This window comes from Macaca fascicularis, chromosome 1 (assembly GCF_037993035.2).
Source record: "Macaca fascicularis isolate 582-1 chromosome 1, T2T-MFA8v1.1".
In the NCBI taxonomy this organism is placed as follows: Eukaryota; Metazoa; Chordata; class Mammalia; order Primates; family Cercopithecidae; genus Macaca; species Macaca fascicularis.
The window spans coordinates 67,772,632-67,784,708 of record NC_088375.1 but is presented as its reverse complement, the minus strand read 5'-3'; the positions used below and the strand labels follow the sequence as shown (position 1 = coordinate 67,784,708).

The window sequence follows — 12,077 nt, the reverse complement described above, 5'->3', positions numbered from 1 at the left end:
AGCCTGGATGAAGCAAATTGGGAAATTTAATCCATATCTCTTTATTTCATAATCATGTTCTCTTTCTACTAAATACTAGCTCTAATAAATACACAAAAAAAGAAAAGTTACTTTATTGTTCTACTACTCTGGACAATTAGAGCTATAAAAGGCTTGAAAGTCAAGTTTGGTCACTAAGCAAGAAATCTGTACCTATCCCAGCCCCTAAAAAGTCAGAATATAGTTCTACACCTTCACGAATTCTACATGAAAAATTGTCACCTACAGTTCAGACATTTTTCTACTATGTTCCCAAAAGAAATAACTAAAACACCACCAAAAGAGGGAAGAGCCCACGATGCACTTCAGGGGAAAGAGAAAGAAATAATAAATCTGTCTACCCAGCAAAAAGGGAGAATCCAAGGCTGTAGACAGTAAAATATAAACACCTAACTGGATTTCCATTTGTCCACAAAGCGATATCAGCCAACTCAAAGGAAAAGAATAGCACATGCAAAAACATTCCCTTGATTGCCAGAGGTTTGGAAAAGCAGCATCAAGTTCAGCCTCTCCCCTAGCTCTAGTAACTGTAATCTACCTATTGTCTCCAAATTTTCATCTCTCACACCTTATACTCTCTTATAAGTGTATCACTCTAAAACAGTTGTGTATTAGGACAAGAAACTATCAGAATTGAACAGATATAGGATATCTATTGTAGCCCCATAATTTGTAAACCTACCACTACCATGCACATCCTATGTCAACAATCATACAAGGCTTTGCCCTCAGATGAGTTACAACTACTCACCTTAAGATGTTAATTGATGAGGTTTAAGTTATTATTTCGGATCATATTTGAAAGAAATTGTAAAGGCCACCTAGACTAGTGATGAGCAGCATTCAAAAAACCACATGTGGCCAACCTGGCTTCAAGACAGTCTTTGATTCAAATGGGAGAAAAGACTGGAAAGTTGTTTTTTGCTACTATTTCTCAAGTATGCTCAGATATTTATATTTTAGTGGTTTAAATAAGTGACTTCCTTCTAGTCAAGGAAAAACATTGAAGGTAATAAATTTAAATATTCTATACATCTTCCCAATTGACTCAGTAATTTTTATTTTCAATGTTTAAAAAAAGGCATATATTTATTTTTCCTAAATTGAAAAAACAAAGTTAACCACTGATCATCTCCTATTCTCTAATCACTACAGAGACTTTTTTCTACAATTTCCAAAAACAGATTGTCATTCATACTGGGATATTACATGTTGATTTGTGAATATCCAATAAAGTAATGCCATAAAGATAGATTTAGTATATAAAAATACTAACAGGCCAGGACAATAGAGAGTCCTGTGCCATAAAACTACAAACTACCCTCCAGGTTAATATGACTTGAACATATTAACATACATTAGTATATACATTCACCTGTCTCAGGCATATCATTATTTTAATTTAGGTTCATAAAGACATAAAAAATCTAAAGTAGTAAATATCAAAGGAATAGAATTTCAGGTAATGGAAACTTTTGCATAAAAAGAGGAGCTGGTAAGAATAAAACACGCTATGTAAGCAGATGCTTTTTTTTATTGAGATAAAACACATATGCCACAAAATTCACCAAAGTGCATAATTCAGTGTTCTGTAATATATTCATAGAGTTGTGCAATCACTATCTAATTTCAGAATATTTTCATCACTCCCCAGAAAAACCCATACCTATTAGTAGTAGCTCCCTATTCTCCCCTCCCCTAGCCCTGGCAACTACTAATCTATATTCTGTCTCTATAGATTTGTCTATTCTGGACATTTCATATGAATGAAAGCCTATACATATGATATGTGGCTTTCTGTGTCTGGTTTCTTTCACTGTTTGCAAGGTTCATCAATGCTGTAGCTTGTATCAATAATTCATTTCTTCTGGTGGATGAATAATATTCCATTGTGCCAATATGCCACATTTATTTAACTCATTCATCAGTTGATAGATATTTAGGTTGTTTCCCTTTCTTTTTGGCTATTAAGAATACAGTTGCTAGGCCAGGTGTGGTGGCTCATGCCTGTAATCTCAGCACTTTGGGAGGCCAAGGCAGGAAGATCAAGAGATCAAGCGATCGAGACCAGCCTGGCCAATGTGGTGAAACCCCGTCTCTACTAAAAATACAAAAAATTAGCTGGGTGTGGTGGCACACACCTGTAGTACCAGCTACTCAGAAGGTTGAGGCATGAGAATCGCTTCAACCCAGGAGGCGGAGGTTGCAGTGAGCTGAGATCATGCCACTGCACTCCTGCCTGGGCGACAGAATGAGACTCTGTCTCAAAGAAAAAAAATTTAAAAAAAGAATAACCTCGCTATGAATATTCATCTACAAATTTTTGTATAAACATATGTTTTCAATTTTCTTGGGTATAGGCCTGGGTTATATGGTAACTCTATGTCTTTTTTTTTTTTTTTTTTTTTAGGAACTTTGTAATTGTTTTCTAACGTTGCTGTACCATTTTACATTCCCAGCTATAGATGGGAGTTTCAATTCCTCCACATCCTTGCCAACACTTGTTATTGTCCATTTTTAAGATCATGCTTAGTCAAGCAGTTGGAAGAGGAATATAGAGTATCCTTTTAGTTCTATTTTGTTTATTTTCCCGAAGAAGCTGCCAAAGAAATAAAAAGTATAACTAGAAAAGATTAAAAAACTGTTATTATTTGCAGATGATATGTTTACTGAGAAAACCCAAAATATCTATGGAAATAGTTAAATAGTTTAGCAATATGGCCACATATAACACTAATTTAGAGAAGTTTATTGCATTTTTATTAACAAATTTCATTTACTATAGCAACAAATAATATATCTAAACATAAATCTAAAAAAATGCAAGATCATTACAGATGAATTTTCAAAACCTTACTGAAAGGTATTAAACAAATGTAAAGATACACCATGTTCAAGAATAAGATATCTCAGTATTTTAAAGATATCATCTCCACATAGATCTAGAGATTCAATGTAATCCCTATTAAAATTCCAAAAAGGCTTTTTAAAGAACTTGACAAGCTGATTCTAAACTTTATATGGAAAATCAAAGGCCCAGAAATAGTTATTACATTACTGAAGAAGAAAAGTAAGAAGAATTTGTACTACTAGATAACAAGAATCACAACACTTTAATAATTAAGATAGTGACGTACTGTTAGGGAATAGGTAAACTGATTAACAGAACAGAAACAGACCAATTTGATAAAAACTCGACAGAGGTAGCAGAGGTGGCACTGCAGATCAGTGGGAAATGTTTGGAATACTTAGTAAATTATGCTGGAACTACTACTTAACCAATAAAAACTGAAATTAGGTTCTTAACCATATAAAAATCAATTTCAGATGGATTAATAACAAATATAAAAAGCAAGACTAAACCTCTTAAAGTAATAGAATTGCTATCATCTTAGGGGTAAGGAAGGATTTCCCCACAACATCTCAAAAAGCACTAGAAAGACAGAGAGAAAGAAGGAAGGAGGGGGAGAAAGAGAAAAGAATGAAAAGAAAAAATATTAAGAAGTTAGACTAAATTAACATTAAAATTTTTGTTCATGAACATACCATCAACACTTTCGAGTATTTGAAAAAAATGGAATCTGCCTAATTCCATGCCTCCCAGTTTTACCTCCCCCAAACTGTACAAAACAAGAAAGAAAAAGTAAATCTACAGGCTGGGCGGGGTGGCTCACGCCTGTAATCCCAGCACATTGGGAGGCTGAAGTGGGTGAACCACCTGAGGTAAGGAGTTCAAGACAAGCCTGGCCAACATGGTGAAACCCAGTCTCTACTACAAATACAAAAATTAGCTGGGCATGGTGGTGCATGCCTGTAATCCCAGTTGCTTGGGAGGCTGAGGCAGGAGAATCGCCTGAACCCAGGAGGTGGAGACTGAGATCGCGCCATTGCACTCCAGCCTGGGTGACAAAAGCAAGACTCTGTCTCACATATAAAAACTATATCCTCAGAATCATCTGAATACAGAGAATGCTAATATCTCAAAATAAACGCGAGTAAAAACAGAAAACTTACCAAATCATAAGGTGCAATCTCTCATGATCCCACCCCACCCAAACAAAACAGAAAGGTTTTGGTGTAGACAAAGGAAGAGAAAAACTATCAGGAAGACAGAAGAAAGAAGACAGCAATGGGGGGCTAAAGTTAGAAAGGAAAGTCCATGTTAAATCTGAAAATACTAACAGCAGCAATAACAAAACTGAGTAGATGACAGCACAGCCTACAGGCAAGGAACTCTAAAAGTACATGTGAGTTACTTTCAGCATAACTTAGCATAAGTTACTTTCGAGCATAACTTAACGGGGTAGTTGGGCAGTCTTTGTACATAGCTTCTGCAGGAGGAAAAAAGGCAGAAGGGAAAAGGCCCTTCAGCAACTGGGTGGTGAAGGGAAAATGAAAAAAAAAGGGGGTAGGGTCCTAAGAGACAAAAGACAATCACAAAATCAGAGGATTCACAATCCCTTCCCTTCCAAAACAAAATACAACAAAACAAAACAACCCTATTACATATTTCCATATCAATCTCCCCTTCTACTTAGCCTTAAATTTTCTCACTGAAGTAACACCTTTAAGTTATATACCTACCTCTAGAAGAAATTTATCCACATGGTCACCATTAGCATATATAGAGCATGTAAGACTATGGCAAGGTGAGCACTTTATATTAGGGTAGATTAATTGATAAAGGGCAGAATATAGGTTGCTGTACTTCTTGGGCTCACTGACTCACTAACATTTCCCAGCCTGTTTTGAAGTTACTATAGATGTAGCCCTGTGACTGAATTATTGACATGGGAATCTTAAAGAATGTACTTTGCTTCCAGGCCTATCCCACAAAAATCTCGTACACACGATCTTCCTTTCCCCTTTTTTCCCCCACACACTCCCTGCTTAATGAAGATGAATTCACTAACCTCCAAAGCCATGTGCCAGAGCCACAAGCTAGGATCCTGGATCCCTGAATCACTGCTGAAGGAGTGCTATGTGGCAACTAGAAATACCCGATATAAACTTCACGAGAGAGAAATAAACCTCTATCCTGTTTGAGTCATTATTTGTTTGGGGTTTGTTTGGCGCAGCAGCTAACAGTACCTTGAGTAATACAATATGTTGACTATTTCCTAGGGAAGCAGAAAAATCTTCTATAGGGATATACGATACAGAAGATGTATACTTCAACACAGGGGGAAGAGTGGTAGCAGAAGAAAAATAAGAATGACAGAGAAATCAGAGTGGATTCTGAACCATGGTTAATGAGGAGTTGAGACAGGTGCTTACAATTTGAAAGAAGGGATATTTTTAAGATGAAAACTATATAAAAGGGAAATATAATTATTATATAATATGGCTTTACTGCAAACAATATTGATCATAAAAAAGTAAGTTCTGAAAACTGACTTAATCAAAATTGAAATACAACTTAGGGAAATGAGATTTGAAGAAATGCATGAGAGGGTAAGTTGGTTTCTATTTTCACAGGTCCAAAGATAGAAAGGAATTTTGAACCACAATGGATTACACCCAGAGTCTCACCCATACATTATGTAAGTGATTTAGATAATGAGACTTTTGAACTGATGATATTCAGATGACATTTCGGGCTCCGAGTTGATACTATAATGTCTTTGTAGATCAGGGTAAGATACTTTTATTTGAAGTATAATAAGAATCCACAGAAAAATTTCAACAAGCAAAGTGGTTGGCCTGATTTACATTTTTGAAAATCACTAATACTTACTGAAAGGAGATAAAAATGCAAGTAGGGAAACCAGTTAGAAAACCATGACAGTGATCTAGGCAAAAAAAGACAGAGAACTAGACTACAATGACAGCAGCAGGATGAAAAAAAAAGAGGATAAATTTAAAAATACACTTTGCAGGTAGAACTGATTGAACTTACTAATAAATTAAATGTGGACAATAATAATGAGGGAAATATAGGATGATTCCTAAGTTAGGAGTTGAGTAACTGGGTAGATGGTGCTATTTATTAGCTGAGATGGAGAAAACTGAGGAAGGTATAGGCTCAGGTAAGAAAATCAAGACTTGCATTTTAAACGTGTCAAGTTGTTGTTATAACAGATATCCAGATAGAAATATCAAGTAACTCATTTGATAAAAGATGAGGGAGCTCAGACAGCCAAGAGCTGGATTTACAAATTTATGTGGTATTTAAAGCAACAGAACTAGATAAAATCAAACAGAGTAAAAGATAGAAAAATGAAGTAAGCCCAGGACCAAACCCCTGGTATATGATATAATCAGAGGTCTGACGGGGAGAGAGGCTAGCAAAAGAGACAGAAACAGCCAAAGAGGTAAAAAGAAGTTGTGATGTCTGGCCGAGTGCGGTGGCTCACACCTGTAATCCCAGAATTTGGGGAGGCCGAGGTGGGCAGATCATTTGAGGTCACGAGTTCAAGGTCAGCCTGGCCAACATGGTAAAACCCCACCTCTACTAAAAATAGAAAAATTAGCCGGGCATGGTGGTGTACGCCTGTAATCCCAGCTACTTGGGAGGCTGAGGCATGAGAATAGCTTGAACCCAGGAGGCAAAGGGTGCAGTGGGCCAAGATCATACCACTGCATTCCAGCCTGGGAGACAGAGTGAAAATCTGTCTTTAAAAAAGAAAAAGAAAAAAGGAGGTTGTGATGTCAGAGATGTCATTTCATCAGAATAATCACTGATACTAATTATAATTACTCTTCACAACTTTCATATGATCTACTCTATGGAAGTCTAGCATAAAACGCAAAAAGCTTTAGCCCAGAGCATTAATTCTAAAAATATTCAAATACTTATGAAAAATTTACTGTACTGAATGTTCAGAGGATAAACAGAGATTCAGATATTTTTCCATGTCATGGCTATGGTGTGAATAAATTTTTTTAATGCAGAATTAAATTTCTATAGATAATGGAAGACAGAGAAAAAGCTAGACTAATATAGAGAAATCTGGGCAAAGCATACTTTGAGAACTACCTGAACAGGAATAGAGACAGCAATAAAGAACAACAACCAAAAAAGCCATGATAAAAAAAGATATATTCACACTATCCACTATCCTTATCTAATTTTCTCCATTGTAGCTTTCTGTTCCCTTTGTAGCCACAAAAGACCCTCTAAACCTTTTCATTTTCTTACTTCTAGCTGTCTCTATTCTTGTCTTGATTCTCTTTTCACCTGACCACACCTTTAATAGCTTTTGATTCCAACTGATCTTTACTGTCTTTTGCTATCCCATCAAATTAAAAGTTTTAAAAAGTTTTCGTGGGACTGGATAATAACTATAAAATTATTTTAAACATTTTTAGGAATTCTGGATTTATATAAATAGCAGAAGACTACAAATGTTTATGTGGAGAAATAAAACAATGCATAAATTTGTCTATCCCCTACCTCCACTTTAGTAAGAAGCACAAATCAACAATGGTTATAGCATGAGAATCACAATCCTAAATTTGAGATTTCACGAAACTGACTTAAATTTCCTCCTTTGTGGTACCAGAGGAAAGGTATACGGAAAAACTGTATTTTAATAAAGAAAGAAGATTTTTAAATGAACAGCAATTGCATGCAATGACTCACAGATAAACTAGTACGACCATGTCAATAATAGTGACATAAATTCACCTAAAAAGGATTAAAATGTTTTTAAAGTCTAAAGAACTTGAGGCCTTTCAGAGCTGTTGAAGACTTACTGAAAATATGCTGACATTTTCCTGCCATGCCTCTAATACCCAGGTATGAGTGTCAAATAATGACACTGCTCCAAACTTCCTTAAAGTGAAATATTAGGGATGGGAGGAGTGCTGTTAGTTGGCTAGACTCAGGAGGGCCAAGTGAGTTTGAAGAGAGATGCAAGAAAAGAAAGTGCCCCAAGTTTAAAAAGAGCCAAGAGTAGTAAATTTATGAGGATTTCTTCCCCTGACCTCCCCAGGAATATCTTTTCTTCATACCATTTCACAGATTTGTGATTACTTATAAGAAGTTGTGAGGACTCCCAAGGTTCTCCTGATTCTTCCAAATCTAGAGAATACCTGATTCCTTGCCTCCCACCTAGTAACTGAATTACCTTTCCTGGGGCCACTTTGTTGAACCACCCAGTTGTCAGGTGGCTCCTTCTAAGGAAGCATAGACAGTTGTTGGTGTCAAAGGATGTTGTGGTCTTTGGATATGTTCCCGATTTGAATTTCAACCAACTCCTCACATCTCTCTGATGGGGTACAGTAATAGAACAGAAGTCAATGGGAGATCAGCATGCACTCAGATTCCAGATTCTGAAAGGGAACAAAAATCAAACCCTCCATTCTTTGCCTCTTCACCATGTCTAATAACCAATATGCTAGAAACCAGGCAGGCTCTATCAGCCCATCAAAACTAAATATAAAGCAACAACTCTCAATAATCACATAATAAGTAATATGCACTTTATGAATGCTTAAGTCTATAAGACAAATGTTAATATTTACTAAAATTTACACTTTATAAATACAAATTATACGCCATCCTACTAAAATCTATTATACACTTTGAAAGTATTCAGTTAGTATTTAAACAGCCATGCAGAGCAGTGACTTACCTTTTCTAATACAGATAAGTTCATGTACTCCACAGGTTCTCTCTCCACCTGTTAAAAAAAGTTTATGGGAAGTTAAGAACAAAGAAAGTAGCGTGAATTTGACTGTTACAAAGAATCATTTTAAATTAGCACCTAAAAGTGACCTCAGAAAAAGTTTCCCTAACTCGTCTCTTTATACTTAACTAAATGAATATGATAGCCTGATAACAGAATTTTCTGGAACAACCCAGAAATTAGGTCTTAGGAAGTCTCGGAATGAAGACACTTCATTCAAGTATGTGATTCTGAATGGCAAGCTTCCCAACCGCAGAAATCACACCACCATTTCCCAAGCATCTCTTCACATCGTCTAGAAGGAAACACTCTAAGAGAGGACCCACTTTTGTATCTGAGCCTTAACATACACAAGTAAATTACTGAAAGGTCAATCCTCTAAAGTTACTATTTATATTTTATCATATATGCTCATATTATATATTCTCCAACAACCCACTATTATAAATTTGTAAAACAAATTTAACAGTATGATGATAAAAACAAATTTAACTTTAAAAATTACTTTGATTATTCTTTTTTGGAAAGAGTCTTTTGTAATGTTTCTTTTTTAAAAAATCTCTACTTATTGGGCCAAAAACCAAAAATACAGAAAAGTGCACAAATGTATAAAACTTTCATGTAATTATCACAAAGTAAGCACCTGAGTTGCTACAAACCAAGTCAAGAACCAGAACTTTGCTGGCATTCCAGGAGCCCCTTTAACTCATCTTCCTAGGCACTACTTTGTGCCCCAGAAGTACCTAATCTTCTCAGTGCTATCACCACAGCTTGGTTTTGTCTGCTTAGAAAATTTAAACAAGTGGAATTGTTAAGTGGGCATTTTTGAGTCCTACTTCTTTGAATATTGGGTTTGTAAGATCAAACTATTTTATTGCTTGTAGTTGTGGCTCATTCCTTTTCATTTCTGTATATAATTCCATTGTGTATAAATATACATATATACACATATATTCATGCATACATACGTATAAATTTCAATTCTACCATTCATAAACATTTGAATTGATTTGGGTTTGCTGTGACTCATTTTGCTATGAACCTTTTTATATAATACATGTCTCTTTGTTTCCCACACGCATGCTGTGCGTGCGTGTCTTCTAAATGTATTTCGAGGAGAACAGCTGGGTTTATGGGGCAAATGTATGTTTAACTTTAGAAGATAATGGCAAATGGTGGAAATAGATAAAGAAAATGTGGTAAATATATGCGGTGGAATACTATGCAGTCTAAAAGAACAAGGAAATTCTGTCATGTGCAACAATATGGATGAACCCAGAGGACATTATGCCAAGTGAAAGAAAGCAGACACGGAAGGACAAATACTGCATGATCTCACTTGTATGTAGAATCTACAAAAGTCAAATTCACAGATGTAGAGAAGAATGGTAGTTACCAGAGGTGGGAGAGAGAAGGGAATGGAGAGGGGCAGGACAGGAAATGGGGAGATACTGCAAAGGGTACAAAGTTTCAGATAGACGAGGAGTTCTAGAGATCTACCGCATAGCATGGTCACTACAGTCATTAATAATGTGTTGTATATGTCAAAATTTCTAAAAGAATAGACCTTAAATGTTCTCACTACAAAAAAGGTGAAGTGACTGATATGTTAATTAGCTTGATTTAATCATTCCACAATGTATACATATATCAAAACATCACACTGTACCCCATAAACACATACTTTGAATATTCTAATTTATTATAAGAGTAATTTTATCTATTAGTTACTACTATATAGATCTATTTCCTTCACTCAGAAGCATGTCACCACTTTAATGTAAGCTGAATAAAACTTTGTAGTGTTCTGTATATGTATGACCTTATAATTATTGTGAATTACTTTTAGTCTTTCCATAATGAAACTATTAAATAATTTAATCATTTCAGTTTAGCACAGAAGCTTTTAAAAACAACGGTGAAACCCCGTCTCTACTAAAAAATACAAAAAACTAGCCGGGCGAGGTGGCGGGCGCCTGTAGTCCCAGCTACTCGGGAGGCTGAGGCAGGAGAATGGTGTAAACCCGGGAGGCGGAGCTTGCAGTGAGCCGAGATCGCGCCACTGCACTCCAGCCTGGGTGACAGAGCCAGACTCCGTCTCAAAAAAAAAAAAAAAAAAAGAAACAGAAATATCCTACAGCAATAACATGAGAAGTAAAAACCATGATATCCACTAAAAAAAGTAGGTCGTCTGAGAAGCAAGCTAAAAAAACTAGAAAATAGTATTTCTATCACCAAAGTAGGTTAGATCTTCATTCTGACTTGGTTGTAACAATGGCATTGCTTCTTTATTATTAAAAATACAGAATAATCACTGATTATCAGGAAGATAGGCTTTGCAAGAAGAAACACCTAACTTAAAGCTATGGGGTTATAAAGGAATTATTCAGCAAAACCCCAGTGCAAAAAATAGAGTGTTAATTGGAATATTACCAGTGAACACAGATTACCTGCTGAAAGGCTGGAATGAAATATACCTACGTACTACAGTTCTTTCCAATTGAGGAGATGCTAGTCCAATGACTGGCTATTTACCGAATTATAACAAAAAGCTATTTTTGAAACATCAGAAGGGTCATGTAATAAAAATAACATAATTATAATGTATTAATATATTGAGGCCTATGATGTTTTCAGAGGTTACTTAGAAATATTCTCCATGCACATTAAGGCTTATTCTCTAGAAGTTACACACATAACTTAGTTTGAGTTACATAGTTAATTCATGTAAAAACGCTGTACTTTTTAAGGCCTGTAATTAGAACTAAACTCTCCCATGTATTTAATATATTGGGATGATTGATTAGGTTTTACCACATACACCTAATCTTAACTGTACCAGCATTATTTTTACAAGGCTTAGTATGTACAGTAACAATAAAAACTACTACATTCTAAGACATTTCTCAAAACTGCAGAATGACAATGAAAGCCAATTCCCACTTTTAAAAGCATTCCATTTATCTATATCAAAGAACCTCATAAATTTTTCAAGTTACTCAAATAATCACTATATTTCATATTTACAGTCAATTAGCTGCCAAATTTGTCAAAGTACCCACAAAAGTCAAATAAGCAAATAAGACTATGCACGACCTTTCTTGATATTTGTCCCCTAAATTCTAACCAACAAATAAGACTTCACTGATGTACATGTGGAACTCAAAAGAAATCACTATTCTTATGAAAATGAACAGTGAACAGAAATACTAAGGATACATAATTTCCAGACAATAAAATAAAATTCAAGAAAACCCTGCTTTTAGAAATACAAAAGAAGAAATACAAAAAAGTCATATAAATTTATTACATTATTGGAAACTGAAATTCAGTGTCCCTTTTTTTTTTTTTTTTTTTTTTTTTTTTGAGATGGAGTCTCACTCTGTCACCAGGCTGGAGTACAGT

The 12,077-nt window shown here is 35.3% G+C and overlaps 1 protein-coding gene across 8 annotated transcripts in view; it reads right to left on the bottom strand.

Moving 5' to 3' along the window:
* Positions 1–12,077, bottom strand: part of SYT14 (synaptotagmin 14) — a 222,629-nt gene that overhangs the window by 199,130 nt on the left and 11,422 nt on the right. For 2 of the 8 annotated variants that reach the window (XM_074026603.1, XM_074026604.1), the window contains exons 2-3: positions 8,619–8,666; positions 8,112–8,252 (exon numbers count right to left, since the gene is read on the bottom strand). Coding sequence is in view for 4 of the 8 variants with exons in the window: in XM_065541184.2 (XP_065397256.1) it covers positions 8,596–8,666 (71 nt within the window). In the remaining 4 variants the exon portion in view is untranslated. Of the gene's footprint in view, positions 1–8,111; positions 8,341–8,595; positions 8,667–12,077 lie in introns of those variants that run through there. The other 6 variants (XM_005540725.4, XM_005540726.4, XM_065541184.2 and 3 more) reach the window with 3 other exon arrangements.